This window comes from Helianthus annuus, chromosome 9 (assembly GCF_002127325.2).
Source record: "Helianthus annuus cultivar XRQ/B chromosome 9, HanXRQr2.0-SUNRISE, whole genome shotgun sequence".
In the NCBI taxonomy this organism is placed as follows: domain Eukaryota; kingdom Viridiplantae; phylum Streptophyta; class Magnoliopsida; order Asterales; family Asteraceae; genus Helianthus; species Helianthus annuus.
The window spans coordinates 150,577,037-150,600,629 of NC_035441.2; the positions used below are offsets into that span (position 1 = coordinate 150,577,037).

Consider the following 23,593-nt stretch of genomic DNA (forward strand, 5'->3'; position numbering starts at 1 on the left):
AAAGAATATATTCAAAATAAGTTCAACCTAATACAGTTCAAATCAAAATCAAGTTTAACAACGCAAAATAAGTTTTAATTTCAATAAAATACAATATTAGTTCATTAGTATGGTAATCAATATTCAAATATGCCATAAATATCAAATTACAAACCTATATACATGTAAATAATAATCAGTTTTTTGTAATATATTATAATGTATATAAAATTAAAACTTATTATAAGTAAAATAATTCGAGCTAAACCGAGCCGAGCTACAAAGCGAGCCGAACCGAGCCAGCTCGGCTCGTTACGAGCCGAGCCGAGCTAGGCTCACTTTCTAACCGAGCCGAGCCGGCTCGGCTCACTTTTAAACCGAGCCAAATCGAGCGAGCTTTTTCCGAGCTAAATCCGAGCGAGCTCCGAGCCGCGAGCTTTTTGAACAGCCCTAGTTGTTCCTAATTCATCATAAAACAAACATGCAACCATGAATTTCAGATTTTCCCAATTTCATGAGAATTTCGAGTTGAGAGTTTTCATCGAATTTTACATACCTTGTAATCCTCTTGTGATGAGGATCAATAATCCATGCTCGATTTTTTATTTTAACTTGGTCTGAGCCTTCAATTTGTGAGATCAGTGAGTTGTTAGGGTATTGAGAGTGGGGGTCGCCCTCCTCCTCCTGTTGATCGAACCAGGCACCTAAATGGTGTGTTTGGTTTTATTTATTTATTTTTTTTATTAAACTTAATAATATAAGTTTAGATTTTAACAACATAGGCCCCTCTACTTTTATTTAGTTTATAACTTGATATTTTGTTCTTTCATGTAATAACAAGACTTGTACTAGGTTATTTATTACCTAGTTACTTTATCTTGTTCTCAACCCGTTTTATTTTAAGTCCCGTTAAATCTCGGGGCCTTTTATATACTTTGCTTTCTCAAAGTATTTCTCATCCTTTTAATAAATATTAGATTTATTTAATTAAATCCTAAATTTTACCGGGTAAGTTTTACCACTAACTGTATTTTACCCGTCCTGTAGTATTAACAGAGTTTGATTACCAAACCCGTTTTCGGGATGTTACACATTGGTAAAAATTGTGACCTACTGATATGATATCATAATTAGGATTTTTTGGGATGTCAAGTTAGATTATGTTCTGAGTTTATGCACCAGTCTTTGATAAGTATTATTAAATGACGATAATGCCCCCATAAGGCACTTAAATTAGTTTTTAAGCATAATAATCATGTCAAACCTTTTACCTACTGATATGTTATGACAATTAACACATTTTAACTATTTAAAGCTGGTCATAACATTAGATTTACTAAATCATCATTAATATCGTCATTTAACGACTTTTACGCCAGTTAGGCGCATAGTATGGTTTTAAACCATACTTATCACCCAAGACTTGTTACCTACTAATTTTATAAATCATTTTAAATATTTTTATAGTAGGTATAACTCACAAACTCAGAGTCCCAAATAAGTCCTTAAAACTATGTGTGAAAAGACCAAAATGCCCCTACGGTGCATAGTTTGATTTTAAAGCATAAACCACACATATAGTTGATATCCTACTGATAGTATATCATAAATCAAATATTTTCCCAGAATATTTATGACCATAATATCAGTTTACTTGCAAGCTCCTTTTATAAGTCAGAAAATGACTAAAACGCCCTTATGAGGCTTAATTCGGTTTTAAAACCTTAATGGGCATACATGTTAGTATCCTACTGATATTATAACATGTTTTAAGCATAATGACTTGTGGAACTTGTATATGTCTCATCAGGTTACTCGTGATCGCTTATACGCGTACGGTTAGACTTACGTAACTAGTTTACGTAAGTTTACCGAAACGGGTTTCTAGGGATGCAGATAGGACAAACGTTAGCAAGAGAGACTGAGTAGTGGCAAATTGTGATGGAGGTTATAGCTATTACGACTGTTCGAAAATGGTAGGGGAATAGATGTGAGATAAAATTGCAGAAAACAACCTTTATGTTTGCTTCAAACTGCACTTTATACCTTTCACTATGAAATCGGCAAAAACCAACCTTTATGTTCATGTTTTATTACACCCTATAACCTTTAGCACTAACTACGTCAAAATATTCAGTTAAATGAACTCACATGCCTTGCATGTGAGGGCATTTAAGTCTTTTAATATATCCCTTTAACTCACCTTCTTCACCACCAGACTGTTGGACCAATTACCCACAATGTTCAACCAAACCCTCAGTTCCCTCCCAAAACCCAACCTTGAAATTGACCAAGATTTAATTAAACAAGACTTCGGCAACTGGACAACTTGCCGGAAGGTGTGCCGTTGACAAAATTAATGTACAAAGAGATTAGTTTCAGTCCAGTGAGCTGGAAAGTTACTGTTGAAACTCGATGGCGATATTGGCATCTGACATATCAACAGCTTCAAAAAAACCCAGTCAACAACTTCAACTTCCACCCATCGATTAAATTAATTAAATGGAGCAGGTTTTGAATTATTGTGAATTTGTGATGCAAGAGATAATTTAGTAATTATGCAATATAAGCTGATTCGAAGCTGCTCATAATACAGAACTAGATAGCATCAAAAGATAATTCATTTTTTAATTTTAAATACCATATCATTTAAACAAATGGAACAATATATGCTACAAGCATAATAATGTGATCTGTCCAAGAATGTTAAAAGAATTCTGTTTGCATCATGAGTTCGATCTATGCAATATATAACTTAAAATTCCATTAATCCAGATTTCCATGCTACTCCGACTTCGTGAGAGGGAATTGGAGGTGGTTGTCCGATTTGAGCTCTCCGATGAGGTCGTTCGTTTGGTGTTTGCGTTTTGTGAACCAGAATCACAGGCGGTGATCTATACATTCTATGTTCAAAATTTATCTGAAAGATCAGCCGTTGACGTTGAACGTCTTGTTAGATGTGTCAAAAAGGTGCTGTCATGGCTAAAGTTAAGGAGATTGAATTTGATGATGATGGTAAACAGTTGATTCCCGCTTCTTAGTTACAAGTACTTAAATGATGTTTTCTTCAAAGAATTGGAAAAGAAAAGTATGAAAATGTGGTTGGATATCGGCTGAATCAATTGTCGATAGTTGTTGGTTAAATGAAGATGGTCTGTGTTGATGGGTTTGTGTGGATGTTGGGGAAGAAGGGATGTATGGCGGCTAAGAAAAAGAGAGAGAGAGAGAGAGAGAGAGAGAGAGAGATTGTTAAAAAAAACTAATTTAAAAAAGGAAAGTAAAATGACCAACAAGCCCTCACATGCTTTGCATGTGAGGTGACTTAACCAAGAAATTTAACGGTGTTACTGTTAAAGGTTGACCCTGTAACAAAACATGAACATAAAGGTTGGTTTTTGCCGATTTCATAGTGAAAGGTATAAAGTGCAATTTGAGACAAACGTAAAGGTTGTTTTCTGCAATTTTGTCTAGATGTGATGGAATTAAAAAAATGGGACGAGGTTTCTGGGGATGCAGATACGAAGTTGCTTGAGTGGCGGTTTGTTGGAGATCGTCGACTCAAATTCCCTGCCACTTCAATTCACCAACATGTTGTATGCTAGTTGGTTATGGAGCACATGAAAACTCCAGATTTAAGCGTGCTCAGGTGAGAGTAATACTATGATGTGTGACCTTCTGGGATGTCTCCACTGAGATAACCAAAAGCAAAGTCGTAAGTTCTTGGATGGACAACCCATTGGGGGCAAGGCGAACAATATTGGTGGTCCTTGTAGGAGTGTTCTTCAGGTTTCTTAATCAGGTTTCGGGTTATTTGGGGTATTTTGTTTTGGGAATCCTATCTGTAACCCTACCCAAATAAAATTCGGGTTAATTGGTTTCGGGTTTATTCTGGCCAAGTTAATTAGTATACGGATTTTTAAATACAACTTGCAACGTATGCTCAACAATTTAACTTACAATGATTATTATTAAGTAAAAAATATAAAATGTCAAATAAAAACACTCCCAATGTAATATTTCATTCAAACTCATGCATTAAACATATACATTACCTGAAAAAATGTCAAATACAATAAGCATAAAACCAACCGTATCAACCAGACGAATAAACTAAAAAGAAAACCTTAAATCGTAACAACTGAATCCAATCTTTTTAGTCGCTCAAATAACCAATGAAACCGAAACAAAACATCATGTTCACAACAAAAAACAAAATATATGAGAGAAGCTTTAGACTTTTCTATTATTATGTATGTATGAATATAATTGCTTTTTTATGTAATTCTAGTTAATCGGGTCAATCCAATTAACATTCTTTAACCCAATTATCGACACGAATGCTATTTTCGGGTTTCGGATTCCATGTTGTTCGGGCTCAGGTTAATCGGGTAACACCATAATCAGGTTCCGGTTAATTTTATTTGAATCGGTTTTTGGTTAATAAAAAACACCCCTAGGTACGTGAGGCTGGATATTACAGTTTTAAATTACCAAATAGTATTGTAGTTTGTCAAAAAGGTAAAATAATTATTTTACACAAATTTAACATTTTCTTAATGAAATTTAGTATTAGAACCAAACATATAACAAACTAAAACCACAAATATCAATCAATCGTGCAACTTTTGAAATTAAACCACAAAGATGGTATTTTTTTGAAACCATGAACATAGTATTTTTATGATACCACAAACTATCCATGTTATTATTTTTGGCTCAATGAAAGAAGCAAACTTTTTAGGGACATCTAAATTAGAGAGTTCATGTGTTAAAGTCCCACAAGAAGTAAAAATAAAGTTTGCCCGTTCAAAAAATAATTCAATTTTATATTATAATTTAGCGACATAGTTAGCGACCACAAAGAAGCCATGGCAAAATCGGTAGCATCACAACATCCTTCCTAACCTAGCGACTATAGTGCGTTGCGAATTATTTTCATTAAAAACGATGCTAATGCCTAGTTTTCTAATAGGGTTTTTTCGCAATCACTTTATTTTCCATATTTTATGTATCCTTTATTCCTTATGTTTCCTACATTTATTTATTATATTTTTATTTTTTGTAATTTCTTTTGTCTATTTGTCCGCGGCTTAAATATAACGTACAATTAAAACAAATCTCTACCTTTGTATATAACTAATTCAACTTTGCAACATCGTATAATTATAATTAACAATTACGTCGTGGTTCCTAATCAGCATCTTCTCACAAAATTTCATTGTCAAGTTTCGATGGCATTATCTTTCTGTTAATTAAAATGTAGTTAACTATATGACGTGTCAAGTTGTCAACTACGCCAAACATTTAAACCATATATAATTAGTTTTTCTTGACGTCGTGCGTTGCGACGAAACCGAGCAAATGATAATGTAAAACAAACGTGATTTGAAAATAAAGCATGTTGTTTAGAAAGCTAAACCAATAGGACGGTTTAGTTTATCATTTTACCGTTTTATGATACCAAATAAATACTTTTTTTGGAGTACAACTTCGTTTTCAACAAAACTTCTAACAGAATGTTGGGGAAAATCAAACACAACTACGTACATGAGTTTTTAAAAAAAGTTATAAACGTAAATTATTAGATAAGTATATGTTCTAAAAAAAGAATTATTAAAAAAATGGTAAAAGAAATACATGGTCTTAAAAAAAGGAAAAATTAAAAATATGCTATTAAAAGTAAATATAATAATAAATTATTATAAATATATTAAATAACAGAATAAAAAAAGCTATATAGTATTATAAAAATAAATTTACTATTCATCCTCCTCTATCAACTATATATATAATATATATAATAATGTAATATAAATATAATATTAAATAAAAAATTAATAATAATAAGCTATACATTACTATAAAAATAAAGTTACTATTCATGATCCTTCGTTAACAATATATACCAGTGTTGGTTCGCTCGCGCTACGCAGTGGGAATTCAGTCGGCATTAGCTCGGTTCGTTATGGACCGACACTCGCTAGAGCAACAAAAAGCCAAGTCGTGTATTACATTGATCGAAACCATAAACCGGTATCAATTTCGATAATAGCAATATTGGTTCCAATGTTCGGTCAGAATCAGCTCAGTTCGTTAGGTTACTGACACAACACCAAAAAAACACTCTGTGTTGAACGTAAATCTTTGTGAACAAAATTTATAATGCAATATGAAGAAAAAAAATGAAACACACCTACATGATGATAATAGCAATACCGATGCTCGGTCAAAATCAGTTCGGTTTGTCAGGGTACCGGCATGGTACCACAAAAACACTCTAATTGAATGCAACTTTGTTATGGACAAAATTTATAGCCTGTGAAAGAAAAAAAATAAAAAAACTTAAAACAAATTCGAATTTGTGAGTTCTTTGAACAATTATGCTTTGAGGATTTTTCATATTTTGTTTTATTGATCTTATAATCAATCAATTAAAAAAATATAATAATAGAAGTATCAAAATAAAAAAAAATTACTAAAAGAATTATAGAACACTGTTCATGCTCAATTTGTATTAATATATACGAGGAGCAAACCTAGACCATTAATATGCTTGACTTGGAGGAATGTTTATATACATATGTAACGATTGGACCTAATGCTTAAAAACGATTAGGAATTATGAGGTTTTGAAGTCTTATGCATTTTTTGCAATATCATTATAGCCGAAAGTATTCAAGTAATTATTTTGTTTTGTTCCTACTTCGATTTATATGATGACTTATTTTAGTTTTTCCATATGTTTATATATGTTTTGTTGATGTGACAACTTCAACTTATTTTCTTATGAACAAGTTGATTTTGGAATTATGTTTTATCTCTAGTTGGTCAAACGGTTAAAAACACTTATAACTAAGTAATTAAATGAAATATTCTTCGCTCCTCAACTACTTTTTTATTTTCTTTATTATTATTATTATTATTGTTATTATTGTTATTATTATTATTATTATTATTATTTACTTCATAAATATTTTATTTATTTATTATTTTTTCTGAATAGTTTCTTTTATTTTTTCCATTTAATAATAACTATTTAATATTTATTGATCCAACCTTGTTTTCTAAATAAAGTAAATTGTCGTTTCTATGTGTGATCAGTTAACTACCATGTTAGAATGTTCGATAATCATTTTTAATAAAAGTTCACTTATAGATGACAAAGAAGACATTAACTGAATAATTATACCATAATGATTTAACTAAATGATGCAGCGTCACTAATAACGTTTTAAATACTACAAGTTGTTCAAATATTAGACCACTATATAGCTAAAAAGTTGGATCCAAACCAAAACAATTATCATAGAAGTAATAAAATCTAAGATTAAAAAAACCAATACCACTTAATTTGGTTTCTTTCAAACATTCAAGATGTCATGTATCATGTCACGTCATATCATAACTTCTAGATAGTTTCTTTTACCGCACATAATCACTTGGTTTCGTTGCTTTCATGGTCCAAACTTAGGGCTGAGTATCAATTTTAACCTTTCCATTTTCAAGCGTGACACATAACATGCATTTGATGCATAGGGATGTTTGGTAACTTCTGAATGATTAAGTGTTGAACCAGTAAGAGGTCTAAACTATTAAGTGCTGAACCAATAAGATATCTGAACCATTAAGAGTCAGTATAATGCTTAACCGTTTAAAGGCAATGTCTGACCGATTCGGATTAGAGGTCTTAACCATTCATACTCAGTATAATGCTTAACCATTCAGAGGCAAATGTCGGAACCATTCAGACATTTGCTTGCGAAACAAACAGCCTGAACCATTAAGTGTTAAATCAGTAAAAGAGAATCATTAAGAGCTTTATTAAAAGGTAAACAGCCCCAAAGACTAGTGTGTTATCCATCATTATCATCTCCTGTTATTGTTTCCCTTGTCTTACCTATCAAATTTATCACCTACTCCCTTCTTACATGGTCCCATCCCCCCCCCCCCCACATACACACGCAGCCCCATTATATACTTTTATTTATTAAGTCTTACTAAAATAATAGTAAGTGTGAATTTATCCCGCGCTTTGCGGCGAAAATTTGGTCGATATCTATTTTTTATGTTACAGTATCGACAATCGTTATAGTTATCGAAAGGGAAAACTTTACATCAATCGGAAACACTAAAAACAAATATTGACATCGGTACTGATCTTGTTTAGTAATATAATTTTGGTTGGTTTGCATTCCATGTTTATTTTTACTCAACATTGAGATATATATTTTATTGAAAACAAATATTATGTCGTTATCGTACCAAACAGAACCAAAACCAACTGAACAACATCTGTATCGGTACCAATGTTTATTTTTATTATTTTTGGTTTTGTGAAACTAACATCGTATCACTATCATACATGACTAAACCGAAAAATGTCGGTATTGGTATGTATTCATTTTTATGGTTTCTTGTTTAATAATGGATATAGTAGTGAACTTAACCGAAACAGAACGAACAACATTGGTTTTGGTACTGGTATTTATTTTTATTGTCTTTTCTTTCGATAAATTGACACTATACCGCTACGCTACCATACCGAATAACCCCAGTACCAGTACGTGTATTCATTTTTATGATTTCAGGTTTAGAGAAGTTTTACTTTCTACAACTTTGTATGCGACGATAAATGAATATCAATACCAATACCGTGACAATCTAAACCGATCAATACCGTTTGAACAATATTGGTGCCGGCACCAGTGTTTGTTTTTATCGTTTTTGATCGATGTAAAACATTTGTTGATTTCTATACCAAGTGCATATATCGGACCTCTACTGTACTGAAGCAAATCGTACTGATCCAATGCCCATGGTAACGTACTGTCATAATATCGCGGGCAAATAACTTAGAATATATAACACAGGTTATTCATAATAAATCAAATCAAATAGTAAAAAAAAAAACTATTAAAAATTAAAAAAAAATACTTAAAAATTGTTATGTACTATTCATCATCACTTTTAATTCATATGTATAAAAAAAAAAACTATTAAAAATTAAAAAAAAATACTTAAAAATTGTTATGTACTATTCATCATCACTTTTAATTCATATGTATAATAGTGATTTTCCCCCCGCGCTTCGCGAAGAAAATTCGGTTGGTATCTGTTTGGTTCGTTATGGTACCTACACTCGCTATAGTAATCGAAAGAGAAAACCTTACATGATCAAAAACAATAAAAACGAATATCCATGCCAGTACCGATCTTGTTCATTTTTTTTTAATGACAACGCCTGGTCTGCTCTATTCACCAATAATTCTAATATTTATCACCCTTGCCCAGGATTGAACATGGAACATCCCCCTTAAGAGGAATTTGTCTCTACCAAGTGGGCTAGCCACACATTGGAAATACATAGAATCAGACACAACAACAATCGAACTTGCGTCAACTGCTTGCAATACAACTCATCAACCCTCACAACACATCATTTGATTTGTATGTTGTTCAGTTGATATCAGTTTGGTTGGTTTACATTCTATGTTTATTTTTTTCAACGTTGCCACATAAACATTATGGAAAACGGCTATTGTGCCGCTATCGTACCAACCCAAACCGAAACCGACTGAACAACATTTGTATCATTACCGGGATTTATTTTTATTGTTTTTTCCTTTTGATAAACTAAGATCGTATTGTTATCATATCATATCGTACCGAACTGAACAACATCGGTATCGGTATGCATTAATTTTTATGGTTTTTTGTTTGATAACATATATCGTATCGCTACCGTAGTGATCCAAACGTAAGTTATTTTAAAAAAATCAAACTGAATACTAAACAAAATACCACTAATAAAAAGAACAAATACTTAATAATTATCTTATTACTAAACAATTAAATGAATAATTAATAAATTATTACTAAATAAAAACAAATACTTAAAATATTTTAACTACTATTCATCGAAACGTTCTGTTAATATATATAATATATAACTAGTGATATTTCCTCGCGCTTTGCGGTGAAAATTTGGTTGGTATCAGTTTGGCCCATTACGATACCGATACTAGTTATTGTAATTGAAAGAGAAAACCTTACATTGATAAAAAAAAACAGTTAGAAAAGAATATCGATACAGATACTGATGTCAATTGACATCAGTTCGATTCGATTCGTTTGCGTTCTATAGATTAACACCTAACGTATAACAACGCTTTTGATACCGATATTTATTTTATTGTGTTCTCTTTCAATAAACTGACAATATATCACTATACCACGGTATCTATATTCATTTTTATGGTTTCCGATTTCATTTTTTTTATTTTATCCACTCTGTCTGCGACGATAAATGAATATCAGTACAACTGTTGGAATTTGGGTGTGTGTGAATGGTAGTCTCATTTGGTAAAACACTTGTCCCACATTGGTGTGGAGACAAAGAAAAAGGGTGTTTATAAGGTAAAACATTTACCTAACAAATATCACTTTATTGACATGTTTTACCACAAGTCCCTCGCGCGTGCGCGCAGGGGGGGTGCAAAAAATGGAACCGAATTTAGTTGAACTCGTGTACGCCCGCACGTCCTGCGGACACGAATGCAGCTCCGAAAACCCGGGCTCGCGGGAGACGGTTTTTGCACTCGTGACTGACTAACTTTTTTTTTAGTCTTCAAAAACTGTAACAGTTGGGCTAGTTAATGAGTTTTAAACTGAAATGATTATTCAGTATTATGATGATCATTATTGTGTTAAATGGTTTTTATTATCAGTTTTAAAAACTATACTAATGACCATTATCAGTTTAAAACGGTGCAATAATGTCCAGAATTCGGTTATGAGTTCTGTGACTATAAAACTAGACCAGACCAACACAGTTTGACACACCGAAAGACAATCTCTTCTCTCGATCTCTCTGCAACATTCTCCGGTTTACTTTTCAAGCAAGTGTTCCAGTCCGGCAGCGCGCGGTGCTGTTTCGAACCGGCGTACCCTGGGAACAGACGACGAATCTGTTTAAGGGAATTGTGTCAAACACAAGCCCGGTTCAATCGTTTACTATTTCTTCGGTTTTCTTATTTTTTGTCCAGATTACTAACAACCTTAAACAGAATCTATTACTGATTTGTTCCTGCATTATGTTACTTTTCAGAATGGAATCTCAGCCGATGACTACTGCTGTTTCTGCTGTCATGACCAGTGCTGTTTCTGCGGTCATGACTTCCGCTGTTTCTGTCACTACCGGTCTGGTTGCACCACTGCCTAATGCAGTTTCGCATGCTGAAAAACCAGAGAAATTCAATGGTGTGAATTTCAAACAGTGGCAGCAAAAGATGTTCTTTTATCTGACCATGCTGAATCTGGCAAGGTTCTTGACTGAACCTAAACCCCATGTTGATGAAAGGGAAATGGATGCTCAAACTGTGAGCGCGATGCATGCATGGAATCATTCGGATTTCCTGTGCTGCAACTTTATCTTGAATGGTTTGGTGGACACATTGTATAATGTGTATTGCAAAGCCAAGACTGCCAAAGAATTATGGGAGTCGTTGGATCGCAAATACAAAACAGAAGATGCGGGCACTAAGAAATTCGTGGTGGCTAAGTTCTTGGACTTTAAAATGATAGATGCCAAAACTGTCATGAGCCAAGTCCAAGAATTGCAAGTTATTCTTCATGATATTCATGCGGAAGGAATGGTCCTCAGCGAGACATTCCAAGTTGTGGCAATGATTGAAAAACTGCCACCAAGTTGGGTTGATTTCAAGAACTATCTCAAGCATAAGCGAAAGGAGATGACCATTGAAGATCTCGTTGTTCGTCTTCGTATTGAAGAAGATAACAAATTGGCTTTAAAACGGATTGATGGTCCTGAAACAGTGAAGGCCAATCTTGTTGAACATGGCCAATCTTCAAAGGGAAAAAACAGTGGAAAAGGCGGAAAGAAAAGTCATGGGAAACGATCCAACCTTGGTCCTAAGGGGGGAGTTGGGAAAAAGAAGTTCCTTGGAACTTGTTACAATTGTCAAAAGCAAGGCCACAAGGCTAGCGAATGCAAGCTTCCCAAGAAGAAGGAAAATGCTCAACAAGTGAACATGGTAGATGAAGTCGATAAGCTTGTTGCCATGGTCACGGACCTCTCGATTTTGGTCACGGAAGTGAACATAGTTGGGCAAAATAACAAGGATTGGTGGGTCGATACGGGGGCTACTCGACATGTGTGCTTTGACAAAAGCCTTTTCAACACCTTCAAGGAGGTGACTAATGGAGAAAAGGTTTTCATGGAAAATTCTGCCTCGGCGGAAATAAAAGGCGAGGGTAACGTTGTTTTGAAGATGACTTCTGGAAAAGAACTCACATTGTCCGATGTGTTGTATGTTCCAGAAATTCGTAAGAACCTTGTTTCGGGGTGGCAATTGAACAAGTTTGGGTTCAAAATGGTGATTGAGTCGGATAAGGTCGTGTTGACCAAAAATGGTGTGTATGTTGGTAAGGGCTATGCCCTAAATGGAATGTTTAAACTCAATGTAATTGTCGTGAATGCAATGAAAGAAAACGCTACTAGTTCTACTTACTTGATTGAGTCTTCTAATTTATGGCATGGTAGACTAGGTCACGTAAATTATAATTCCATTCGTCGTTTAATCAAACTTGATTGCATACCAACATTCGATATCGACTCAATTAATAAATGTGAAACTTGCGTAGAAGCAAAACAAACGAAATCGTCATTCAAAAAGGTGGAACGAATCACCGAACCCCTCGAGATGATCCACACTGATGTGTGTGATCTAAAAGCAATTCCTACTCGTGGTGGGAACAAGTACTTCATCACGTTCATTGATGATAGTACAAGGTATTGCTATGTGTACTTACTTAAGAGTAAGGACGAGGCTATTGACAAGTTTATCTTGTTTAAAGCCGAAGTTGAGAATCAACTAAATCGGAAAATCAAAATTGTAAGGAGCGACCGAGGAGGTGAATATGTTTCACCTTTTATTGACGTATGTGCAAAAAGTGGAATCATCCACGAACTCACAGCTCCTTACTCCCCTCAATCAAATGGCATAGCGGAACGGAAAAATCGTACCTTGAAAGAAATGATGAATGCCATGATGATAAGCTCCGGTGTAAACCAAAACATGTGGGGGGAAGCAATCTTATCGGCAAATTATGTGTTGAACATGATACCCAATAAGAAAAAGGATGTAATGCCATACGAATTATGGACGGGAAAGAAAGCACCATATAAATCCTTGAAAGTGTGGGGGTGTCTAGCTAAGGTGGTGGTCACACCACCTAAGCGGCAACTAATAGGTCCCAAAACGGTGGATTGTGTATTTATAGGATACACCCGTCCTTATGGTCCTTATCGTTTTATTGTGCATGATTCCAAGAACCCTGGAATATGCAAAGGCACCATAATTGAATCTAAGGATGCATCATGGTTTGAACATGTGTTCCCATGCTTAGATAAAAGTGAACCGAGTTCTTCTTGACCGGTTGAGGAAATTGTTCCCGAGGGTGAAGTTGAAAACGATGAACCTCGAGAACAATCTAAGACCGAGGAAGTTGAAATCAGGAAAAGTAAACGACAAAGGACTGAAAAATCCTTTGGACCTGAGTTTCTTACCTATATGGTAGAAGATGAACCTCAAACGTACCAACAAGCGGTACATTCCTCAGAAGGACCTCAGTGGAGGGAGGCAATCAAAAGTGAGATAGACTCTATCTTACAGAACCATACCTGGGAACTAGTGGACCTTCCTCAAGGATGTAAACCACTAGGATATCGACGGATCTTCAAGAAGAAGATGAAACCAGATGGAACCATCGATAAGTACAAAGCAAGGTTGGTGACCAAAGGATATAAACAGCAAGAAGGTTTAGACTACTTTGACACATATTCGCCAGTTACACGAATAACATCCATCAGGTTGGTGCTTGCCATTACCGCCATTAGAAATTTGGAAGTTCACCAAATGGATGTGAAAACAGCTTTCTTGAATGGAATTCTAGAGGAAGAAATCTACATGGAGCAACCCGAAGGCTTCACAGCTATTGGGCAAGAAAAGAAAGTGTGTAAACTTGTGAAATCCTTGTATGGATTGAAACAAGCTCCAAAACAATGGCATCAAAAGTTTGATCATGTCATGCTTGATGCTGGGTTCAAAATCAATGAATGTGACAAGTGTGTGTATGTGAAGGACACATCTGATGGATATGTCATTTTGTGTCTATATGTAGATGATATGCTCATTGCTGGAAGCGATGACAAAATCATAAAATCTACAAAGAACATGCTAAAAGCAAGATTTGACATGAAAGACATGGGTCTGGCGGATGTGATTTTGGGGGTCAAAATCACGCGAACCCAAAATGGACTTGTTTTAAGTGAATCCCACTATGTGGACAAAATTCTTGAGAAGTTCAATGCAAATGACTCTAATGAAGCTAGAACTCCACTTGACACAAGTCAACATCTAGCCAAGAATAGAGGTGAACCCGTAAACCAGTTGGAATACTCAAGAATTATTGGTAGCTTGATGTATCTTATGAGTTGTACTCGACCAGACATAGCATTTGCTGTGAGCAAGCTAAGTAGATACACAAGCAACCCAAGTTCAATGCATTGGAACTGTATCACTCGGTTGCTTCATTACTTAAGATACACTCGAGAATACGGGTTGCATTATAACAGATATCCAGCAGTTATAGAAGGACACTGTGATGCAAATTGGATATCTGACACGAATGATTCCAGAGCAACAAGTGGGTATGTATTCACACTTGGAGGTGCAGCGATATCGTGGAAATCATCAAAACAAACGGTTATTGCTAGATCCACGATGGAATCTGAGTTCATCGCTTTAGATAAAGCAGGTGAAGAGGCAGAATGGCTACGTCAATTTGTTGAGGATATACCAAGATGGCCTAAGCCGGCAACGGCCATTTGTATAGATTGTGATAGCCAATCGGCACTTGGCAGAGCTCGTAGCATAATGTATAATGGTAGGAACAGACATATCAGACGTAGACATAATACGATACGACAACTAATCTCTACAGGAATTATCACTGTTGACTACGTGAGGTCAAAGGATAATATTGCGGATCCGCTGACAAAAGGCCTAAGTAGAGAGTTAGTACAGAAGTCGTCCATGGGAATGGGACTGAAGCCCTTGAAAAATGAAGTTCATATGATGGAAACCTAACTCAATAGACTGGAGATCCCAGGAATTGAGTTCAATAGGAAAACCTAATTGTATGAATAAGTAAGGTCACTGTGGGGGGATAACCCTACGTTTTTAATAAGGTAGTTTATTATAAAGATTTATAAACTTCCTAGTCCATTCCTAAAAGTGACAAGTGTGAGGCTAAGCCTATGGCTTTTAATGATTCGACTAAAGTAAACATACATAGTGAATCACCTATGTGAGAGAGAAGTGGGGTCGCTTCGAAGGGTATTGTTAGGGCACAATACCTAACGGCTCTCGCAGAACCAGGCACCATGTTCATGACCATAACGAACATAACTATGAGGACTTGACTTTGTCAGGGAGAGTCTTGTGTGAAGTGCATTGTCGTCTACACAAACGGCAGACGAGTTCAAAGACATCGAGTTCTACTCAGAGCTAGTGGGCTAAGTGCATTTCATGAGCGAAGGTTCAAAGGGTAACACCTACCTATCGTATCCAAAACTCAACTGCTGAAATCTAAATGGGAACAATGTTGTTCTGAGATCGACCACCATTCATGTGGGGGATTGTTGGAATTTGGGTGTGTGTGAATGGTAGTCTCATTTGGTAAAACACTTGTCCCACATTGGTGTGGAGACAAAGAAAAAGGGTGTTCATCATTTCTTTCAAGGTACGATTTTTCAGTTCCGCTATGCCATTTGATTGAGGGGAGTAAGGAGCTGTGAGTTCGTGGATGATTCCACTTTTTGCACATACGTCAATAAAAGGTGAAACATATTCACCTCCTCGGTCGCTCCTTACAATTTTGATTTTCCGATTTAGTTGATTCTCAACTTCGGCTTTAAACAAGATAAACTTGTCAATAGCCTCGTCCTTACTCTTAAGTAAGTACACATAGCAATACCTTGTACTATCATCAATGAACGTGATGAAGTACTTGTTCCCACCACGAGTAGGAATTGCTTTTAGATCACACACATCAGTGTGGATCATCTCGAGGGGTTCGGTGATTCGTTCCACCTTTTTGAATGACGATTTCGTTTGTTTTGCTTCTACGCAAGTTTCACATTTATTAATTGAGTCGATATCGAATGTTGGTATGCAATCAAGTTTGATTAAACGACGAATGGAATTATAATTTACGTGACCTAGTCTACCATGCCATAAATTAGAAGACTCAATCAAGTAAGTAGAACTAGTAGCGTTTTCTTTCATTGCATTCACGACAATTACATTGAGTTTAAACATTCCATTTAGGGCATAGCCCTTACCAACATACACACCATTTTTGGTCAACACGACCTTATCCGACTCAATCACCATTTTGAACCCAAACTTGTTCAATTGCCACCCCGAAACAAGGTTCTTACGAATTTCTGGAACATACAACACATCGGACAATGTGAGTTCTTTTCCAGAAGTCATCTTCAAAACAACGTTACCCTCGCCTTTTATTTCCGCCGAGGCAGAATTTTCCATGAAAACCTTTTCTCCATTAGTCACCTCCTTGAAGGTGTTGAAAAGGCTTTTGTCAAAGCACACATGTCGAGTAGCCCCCGTATCGACCCACCAATCCTTGTTATTTTGCCCAACTATGTTCACTTCCGTGACCAAAATCGAGAGGTCCGTGACCATGGCAACAAGCTTATCGACTTCATCTACCATGTTCACTTGTTGAGCATTTTCCTTCTTCTTGGGAAGCTTGCATTCGCTAGCCTTGTGGCCTTGCTTTTGACAATTGTAACAAGTTCCAAGGAACTTCTTTTTCCCAACTCCCCCCTTAGGACCAAGGTTGGAGTGTTTCCCATGACTTTTCTTTCCGCCTTTTCCACTGTTTTTTTCCCTTTGAAGATTGGCCATGTTCAACAAGATTGGCCTTCACTGTTTCAGGACCATCAATCCGTTTCAAAGCCAATTTGTTATCTTCTTCAATACGAAGACGAACAACGAGATCTTCAATGGTCATCTCCTTTCGCTTATGCTTGAGATAGTTCTTGAAATCAACCCAACTTGGTGGCAGTTTTTCAATCATTGCCGCAACTTGGAATGTCTCGCTGAGGACCATTCCTTCCGCATGAATATCATGAAGAATAACTTGCAATTCTTGGACTTGGCTCATGACAGTTTTGGCATCTATCATTTTAAAGTCCAAGAACTTAGCCACCACGAATTTCTTAGTGCCCGCATCTTCTGTTTTGTATTTGCGATCCAACGACTCCCATAATTCTTTGGCAGTCTTGGCTTTGCAATACACATTATACAATGTGTCCACCAAACCATTCAAGATAAAGTTGCGGCACATGAAATCCGAATGATTCCAAGCATGCATCGCGCTCACAGTTTGAGCATCCATTTCCCCTTCATCAACATGGGGTTTACGTTCAGTCAAGAACCTTGCCAGATTCAGCGTGGTCAGATAAAAGAACATCTTTTGCTGCCACTGTTTGAAATTCACACCATTGAATTTCTCTGGTTTTTCAGCATGCGAAACTGCATTAGGCAGTGGTGCAACCAGACCGGTAGTGACAGAAACAGCGGAAGTCATGACCGCAGAAACAACACTGGTCATGACAGCAGAAACAGCAGTAGTCATCGGCTGAGATTCCATTCTGAAAAGTAACATAATGCAGGAGCTTGTTGGTACGTTTGAGGTTCATCTTCTACCATATAGGTAAGAAACTCAGGTCCAAAGGATTTTTCAGTCCTTTGTCGTTTACTTTTCCTGATTTCAACTTCCTCGGTCTTAGATTGTTCTCGAGGTTCATCGTTTTCAACTTCACCCTCGGGAACAATTTCCTCAACCGGTCTAGAAGAACTCGGTTCACTTTTATCTAAGCATGGGAACACATGTTCAAACCATGATGCATCTTTAGATTCAATTATGGTGCCTTTGCATATTCCAGGGTTCTTGGAATCATGCACAATAAAATGATAAGGACCATAAGGACGGGTGTATCCTATAAATACACAATCCACCGTTTTGGGACCTATTAGTAGCCGCTTAGGTGGTGTGACCACCACCTTAGCTAGACACCCCCACACTTTCAAGGATTTATATGGTGCTTTCTTTCCCGTCCATAATTCGTATGGCGTTACATCCTTTTTCTTATTGGGTATCATGTTCAACACATAATTTGCCGATAAGATTGCTTCCCCCCACATATTTTGGTTTACACCGGAGCTTATCATCATGGCATTCATCATTTCTTTCAAGGTACGATTTTTCCGTTCCGCTATGCCATTTGATTGAGGGGAGTAAGGAGCTGCTGAAATCTAAATGGGAACAATGTTGTTCTGAGACCGACCTCCATTCATGTGGGGGATTGTTGGAATTTGGGTGTGTGTGAATGGTAGTCTCATTTGGTAAAACACTTGTCCCACATTGGTGTGGAGACAAAGAAAAAGGGTGTTTATAAGGTAAAACATTTACCTAACAAATATCACTTTATTGACATGTTTTACCACAAGTCCCTCGCACGTGCGCGCAGGGGGGGGTGCAAAAAATGGAACCGGATTTAGTTGAACTCGTGTACGCCCGCACGTCCTGCGGACACGAATGCAGCTCCGAAAACCCGGGCTCGCGGGAGACGGTTTTTGCACTCGTGACTGACTAACTTTTTTTTCAGTCTTCAAAAACTGTAACAGTTGGGCTAGTTAATGAGTTTTAAACTGAAATGATTATTCAGTATTGTCACGGCCCCCGACCCGGTTTGACCCGTTTCGGGAGCCGCGGGACAGAAAATCCCATGGTATTTATTTTTATAGCGGAAGTCTTAACAGGATCGTTTTAAACTTGAAAATTTTGCCCGAGTATTATTTATTTACATTTAGGATAAACCCCGTAAATATCATAATTTCATTATTTTACAAACATGTTTATTTATTTTATTTGAGCCACCACTTCAAGCTTGATAGTGCTCCGTAGCACGTGTACTTAATTCAGTAGGTCACCTGAAACATGTTGTAAAAAGGTTTTGTCAGCGGGGAAATACTGAGTGAATCATTCATTTTGATAAAATGACACATAGTTATAAATTACAGCATAAGAGCGATTACTATGGCAGTATCTTAATTAATATCTGGTCTTGTCACTGTTAGGTCTTATTAGCCTAACCTATGTTAGGGCTTATTGCCTAACTGTGAGAAATTAGTAATGTGCACAATACCCCACTAGCCAGCGGTTAAGATAACCACGACTTAATCCCTGTAATTATAACATTTTGAAAATAATTTGAGGTATTGTAAAACAGTTGATAAAAAGAGAATGACTCACACTGCAGATTTAACGGGCAAGGTATAAGCCTACTGATTAGCCTTGATTTAACCTAATTTAATAATAATGCACACACAACAGGTTAGTAACTAATTCAGTAGTTACACCAATTCACGAGATCAAACCCTCACAACGATTAACAAGTGCAATACTTAATAATTCAATCGGATTCACAACGAATAACAGAGCATAGTCCGAATTCGAACAGCACTCAGATATTCAAGTCGAAATCACGATGAATAATCAAAGTACAAGCTCAATTGAGCAGCACCTGGTATCGTTGGATAGTTATAATCGATCGGGCGTTGAATCGTAATAGCGATCGAGTTATTACCCTGATTGCGGCAGCGATTCGAGATCTGTGTGTGTTTGTGTAGTATATAGCTGATAACTCAGCGTGTATTTTGACGTTTTACGTCGTTTCAATTCTCAAATTCAAGTTCCAGACACCCCTATTTATATACGAAATTTGACCCCCGTCGCGTAGCGCGAGGGGTACCCCCATGGGCGTCGCGCTACGCGAGGGGTAACCTATGTTTATAGGGTAGCTACGTGTGTAACTAGGCTTGCTGTGTTGACAGTTTCTTAAATTTCGAATTTGACAGATAGTTATGAGGATAATCGTAACTAGGGTTTTGCCCCCCCCCCTCGAGTTTTAGGGGCCCTGATCCTGATTCTGATGATTCTGAAAATTTTAGGGTTTGCGTAGAATCACTTGGGTGTCTCAATTAGGGTTTTCTTAATAGCTAATTACCATCCTAATTATGGATTTTAGTGACAGTTGTTACAAGTATTATGATGATCATTAATGTGTTAAATGGTTTTTATTATCAGTTTTAAAAACTATACTAATGACCATTATCAGTTTAAAACGGTGCAATAATGTCCAGAATTCGGTTATGAGTTCTGTGACTATAAAACTAGACCAGACCAACACAGTTTGACACACCGAAAGACAATCTCTTCTCTCGATCTCTCTGCAGCATTCTCCGGTTTACTTTTCAGGCAAGTGTTCCAGTCCGGCAGCGCGCGGTGCTGTTTCGAACCGGCGTACCCTGGGAACAGACGACGAATCTGTTTAAGGGAATTGTGTCAAACACAAGCCCGGTTGAATCGTTTACTATTTCTTCGGTTTTCTTATTTTCTGTCCAGATTACTAACAACAACTACCATGACTCTCAACCGATTGATACCGTTTGAAAAAGATCGGTGCTGGTAGCAATGTTCGTTTTTTTTCATTTTTGATCAATGTAAAACATATGTTAATTTCTGTACCGAGTGCGTATATCGTACTGGTACTGTAATAAACCAAATCGATATCTATCCAATAAAAACCATTAAGTAATAAAACAATTAAAATTATAAAAGTATTATAAAAATCTTTGATTTGCTTTAATATGTATAATAATATTACAAAAAAAAAAATATTACTATTCATGATTACTTGCTTTTAATATGTGTAATAATAATATATAAATATATAAATTTAAGTTATAAATTAACTTAGTTACTACGTTATTAACTTTCAGATAACTTAGTTACTAAGTTATTAACTGTCAGATATAATGGGTTGGTCCGCGTGATATAGCGTGTGTTAGTGAGGCCCTCTTGAGGAGTTTTATCTAATCTGATCTGTCTTAAAAAATTATTATATTTGGATATTATTATTATTATTATATTTACAAATTAAATATTTAAGTATCTAAATAAGATAATACTTAATTTAAATAGTATTTAGCTATAAAATTATAAATAGCTAATGTAATTTTAAATCTTAATTTAAAGTATTATAAATGAGGTATAATTTAAATAAAGATTTAGTTATAAAAATATAAATAGTAAATTGTAGCTCTTTTTAATTTTATTGTAGAAGTTAAGTCACTAAATATCATTCTTACTAAATGTTTCATCAGGGGAAGGTTCATTTAAGAAGAAAATTTTATTGAGAAGAAAAAGAATAAAAGAGTACAATTGTAAAACATTAAATAGTTTTTTTTCTCATCTCATTTATTATTATGTTTCACTAATTAATTAGTCATTAAGACTATAATCCTTCACACTAAATATTTTTGCCTACACACATCAAAAGTTATCCTACACATTTCGAAATTTATCCTACACATATTGAAACTTATCCTACACACCTCGTAATTTATCCTACACTATAAATGAATTTTTATTTTTATTTTTTGTGAAAAATATATATCTTAAAAATAAGTTACAAATTTAATATAGTTAGTTATTAAAGATAAAACTACCAATTAATGATGTATGTAAGTTTACTAATATACCCTTATAGTTACATTAAATACAAATATTAAATGAAGTCTAATGAAGCATTTCTATTGGTTGAAATTTCTTCTTTTTTCTTCTTACAAAGAATTTCTTCTCATTTGAACCCTCCACTATTTCATTAATATCACAAGAGAAACAAAACAGTAAATGACAAACTCTTTATGCATCAAGATATCGTTTGGTATGCAGGAATAAGAGGTGGAATGGAATGAACCATTGTGAGGAAATGAAGAAAAGAGTGTTTGGTTGGTCGATAGAACCGTCCATTCCAAAATGTATTCCATTCCATCAAAATCATTCCATCCCCCCCTGTTTTTTAAATATTTCATTCCCTCTTTACCCTTCATTAACAACAAACACCACAACCCACCACCACCACCATCGTCATCCGCCGCCGTCACCCGCCACCGCAGCTGCCACCACCTACCGCCGCCACCCCCCTCTGTCCCCGCCACTGTCGTCGCCGCCACCCACCGTCACCACTACCACTTCCGATCATCGCCACCACCCACCTTCGATCATCGCCGCCTCCATTACCACTGCCACCTCCGATCACCGCCGCCACCGCTATCAACCGCCACCACCCACCACCACCACCGCTACCACCTCCGACAACCGTCGCCGCTGCTACCACCTCCGACCACCCCCGCCACCACTATCGCCACTGCCGCCACCTACCTCCACCGTTATCCACCACCACCACCAGCACCACCACCACCACCGTTGTCACCATCCGTCGTCGTCTCCACCCACCACCGCCAACCACCGTCGTCGCTACAACTGACACCTAGCACCACGCACCATCATCGCCCATCACTGACCACCACCATCTGATTTTATTCCTTCGTCTTTTTTCGCATACGAAACAACAAAAAGTAATTGTTCACTCCATTCACACATGGTAATCAAACAAGACATGAAATGGTAATGATCAATTCCATTAACTCATCCATTCCATTACCCCGTCCATTTCACTTCCCTGTCTATTTCATTATCCCATACCAAACAAACCCTAAAAGTTTTACCAAATATATTATAGATTTTCTTAAGTGTCTTGAAATTACTATTACTATATATTACTATATATTACTATATATTATTACTATATATTACTATATATTAATAAACGAATTGAAATGAATAGTGATTTTAATATTATAATAATATATAGTTTTTTAATATTTTTATTATTTTAATATTATAATAATAGTTATTTTCTTTACTTTTTAACTTTAATCATTTTTTTAATACCAGGGGTTGGGATAAGCTTGGTATCAACCGGTATCGAGCTAGTACTGGTATCGAAGATACCTGTACGGTCTTGTTCGGTCTGTTCGGTGTCAGTACATGAAGGTAAAATCCGGCACTAATACAGAAAACGCCAAAAGTTGGTATCGAATTGATATTTGAAATCTTTTGGTTCGGAAAATTCAGTGCTGCTATCCGGTACCATTTGCTCATCCCAGATCACGGTTACCGTACGAACAACGGTATCGTACAACTTTTTTTTGTTGATTTTCTTCAACTTTTAATTTTTTTCTTTTTTGTTTAGGGGGTAGGGATGAGCTCGGTGTCAACCGATACAGAATCAAAAAACGGTAGTGAACCGGTACCAGGAACGCCAAAAATCAGTACCGAATTGGTACTTAAAATCTTTCGGTTCAGCAAATTTGGTAACGGCACCAAGAACAATTTGCTCATCTCTGACCACGAGTTTCATACGAACAACATCGTTACCATACAACTTTTTGGTTGATTTTCTTTTAGTGTTTTTTTCTACATTTTCTTTTTATTCTTGTCAGCAGTTTGCTTCGCAACACGCTCGTAGTGATTTCAAAACACATGTAAACACACACTAAATAACAAACAAAATTCGCCGCAGCGTGACGAA

At 36.1% G+C, this 23,593-nt stretch overlaps 1 protein-coding gene across 1 annotated transcript; it reads left to right on the forward strand.

Annotated features, from left to right (window-relative positions):
* Positions 1 to 21,975: 21,975 nt before the first annotated feature.
* LOC110906532 (extensin-like) lies at positions 21,976 to 22,536 on the forward strand. The gene has a single exon (XM_022151651.1). It carries the CDS (start codon positions 21,976 to 21,978, stop codon positions 22,534 to 22,536), a length of 561 nt encoding a protein of 186 aa, XP_022007343.1.
* Positions 22,537 to 23,593: the final 1,057 nt, after the last annotated feature.